Source organism: Haplochromis burtoni, unplaced genomic scaffold (genome assembly GCF_018398535.1).
Source record: "Haplochromis burtoni strain Fernald_Lab_line unplaced genomic scaffold, NCSU_Asbu1 Contig_1745, whole genome shotgun sequence".
Taxonomy (NCBI): Eukaryota; Metazoa; Chordata; class Actinopteri; order Cichliformes; family Cichlidae; genus Haplochromis; species Haplochromis burtoni.
Genome location: NW_024584106.1, coordinates 23116 through 24356, shown reverse-complemented (window position 1 = coordinate 24356; position 1241 = coordinate 23116). Strand labels below are relative to the sequence as shown.

The following is a 1241-nucleotide window of genomic DNA, read 5'->3' as shown; positions in this document are numbered from 1 at the left end:
TGTCTGATGTCACACAGAAGTCAACCATCAGTGAGCTGCTGACAAATCTCATCGAGGGGAATCTGCTTCCCTCTGCTCTCATCTGGATAACTTCCCGACCCGCAGCAGCCAGTCAGATTCCTCCTAAATGTGTTGACAGGGTGACAGAAGTGCGAGGCTTCACTGACTCTCAGAAGGAGGAGTACTTCAGGAGAAGATTCAGAGATGACGCATTCTCTAGCAGAATTATCTCCCACTTGAAAACATCCAGGAGCCTTTACATTATGTGTGGGATCCCAGTCTTCTGCTGGATCACTGCTACAATTCTGGAGCACATGTTGACTACAGAGGAGAGAGCAGAGCTGCCCAAGACCCTGACTGACATGTACTCACACTTCCTGCTGGTTCAGATAAAGAAGAAAAAGCACAAATACTCTGAAGGGCATGGGACAGGTGTACAGAAGCTTACCAATGCTGACAGGGAAGTTCTTCTGAAGTTGGGGCAGCTGGCATTTGAACATCTGGAGAAAGAAAACATCGTTTTCTACCAAGAAGACTTGGAGCAGTGTGGTCTGGATGTCACAGAGGTCTTGGTGTACTCAGGAGTTTGTACAGAGATCTTCAAAGAAGAATCTGTGATCTTCCAGAAACCAGTTTACTGCTTTGTTCATCTGAGCATTCAGGAGTTTCTGGCTGCTGTCTACATGTTCCACTGTTACACCAACAGGAAGACAGAGGTGCTGCAGGACTTCCTTAGTAAAGACATCTCATCTCTGGAAGATCTTTTGAGCAATGCCATGGAGAAATCTTTCCTAAGTGACAGCGGCTACCTGGAACTGTTTGTTCGCTTCCTTCATGGCCTCACTCTGAAGTCCAACCAGAGACTCTTAGGTGGTCTGCTGGGTCAGACAAAGAGCAGTCCACAAATCATCCAGAGAGTCATCAACAACCTGAAGGAGATTAACACTTATGATAAGTGTCCTGACAGAAGCCTCAACATCTTCCACTGTCTAATGGAGATGAATGACCTTTCGGTACATCGGGAGATCCAAGAGTTCCTGAAGTCAGAGAACAAATCAGTGAAGAAACTCTCTGGAATTCAGTGCTCAGCTCTGGCATATATGCTGCAGATGTCAGAGGAGGTTTTGGATGAGTTGGATCTGATGAAATACAACACATCACAGGAGGGACGACAGAGACTTGTTGCAGCTGTGAGGAACTGCAGAAAGGCTCGGTGAGTCCAGATGTGATTAATAATATAA

The 1241-nt window shown here is 46.3% G+C and overlaps 1 protein-coding gene across 1 annotated transcript in view; it reads left to right on the top strand.

Moving 5' to 3' along the window:
* Positions 1-139: 139 nt before the first annotated feature.
* Positions 140-1241, top strand: part of LOC102288790 (NLR family CARD domain-containing protein 3-like) — a gene marked incomplete at its 5' end in the record, with an annotated part of 23231 nt that continues 22129 nt past the window's right edge. The window contains one exon of the mRNA XM_042217267.1: positions 140-1213. Coding sequence (XP_042073201.1) covers positions 140-1213 — 1074 coding nt within the window. The remainder of the gene's footprint in view (positions 1214-1241) is intronic.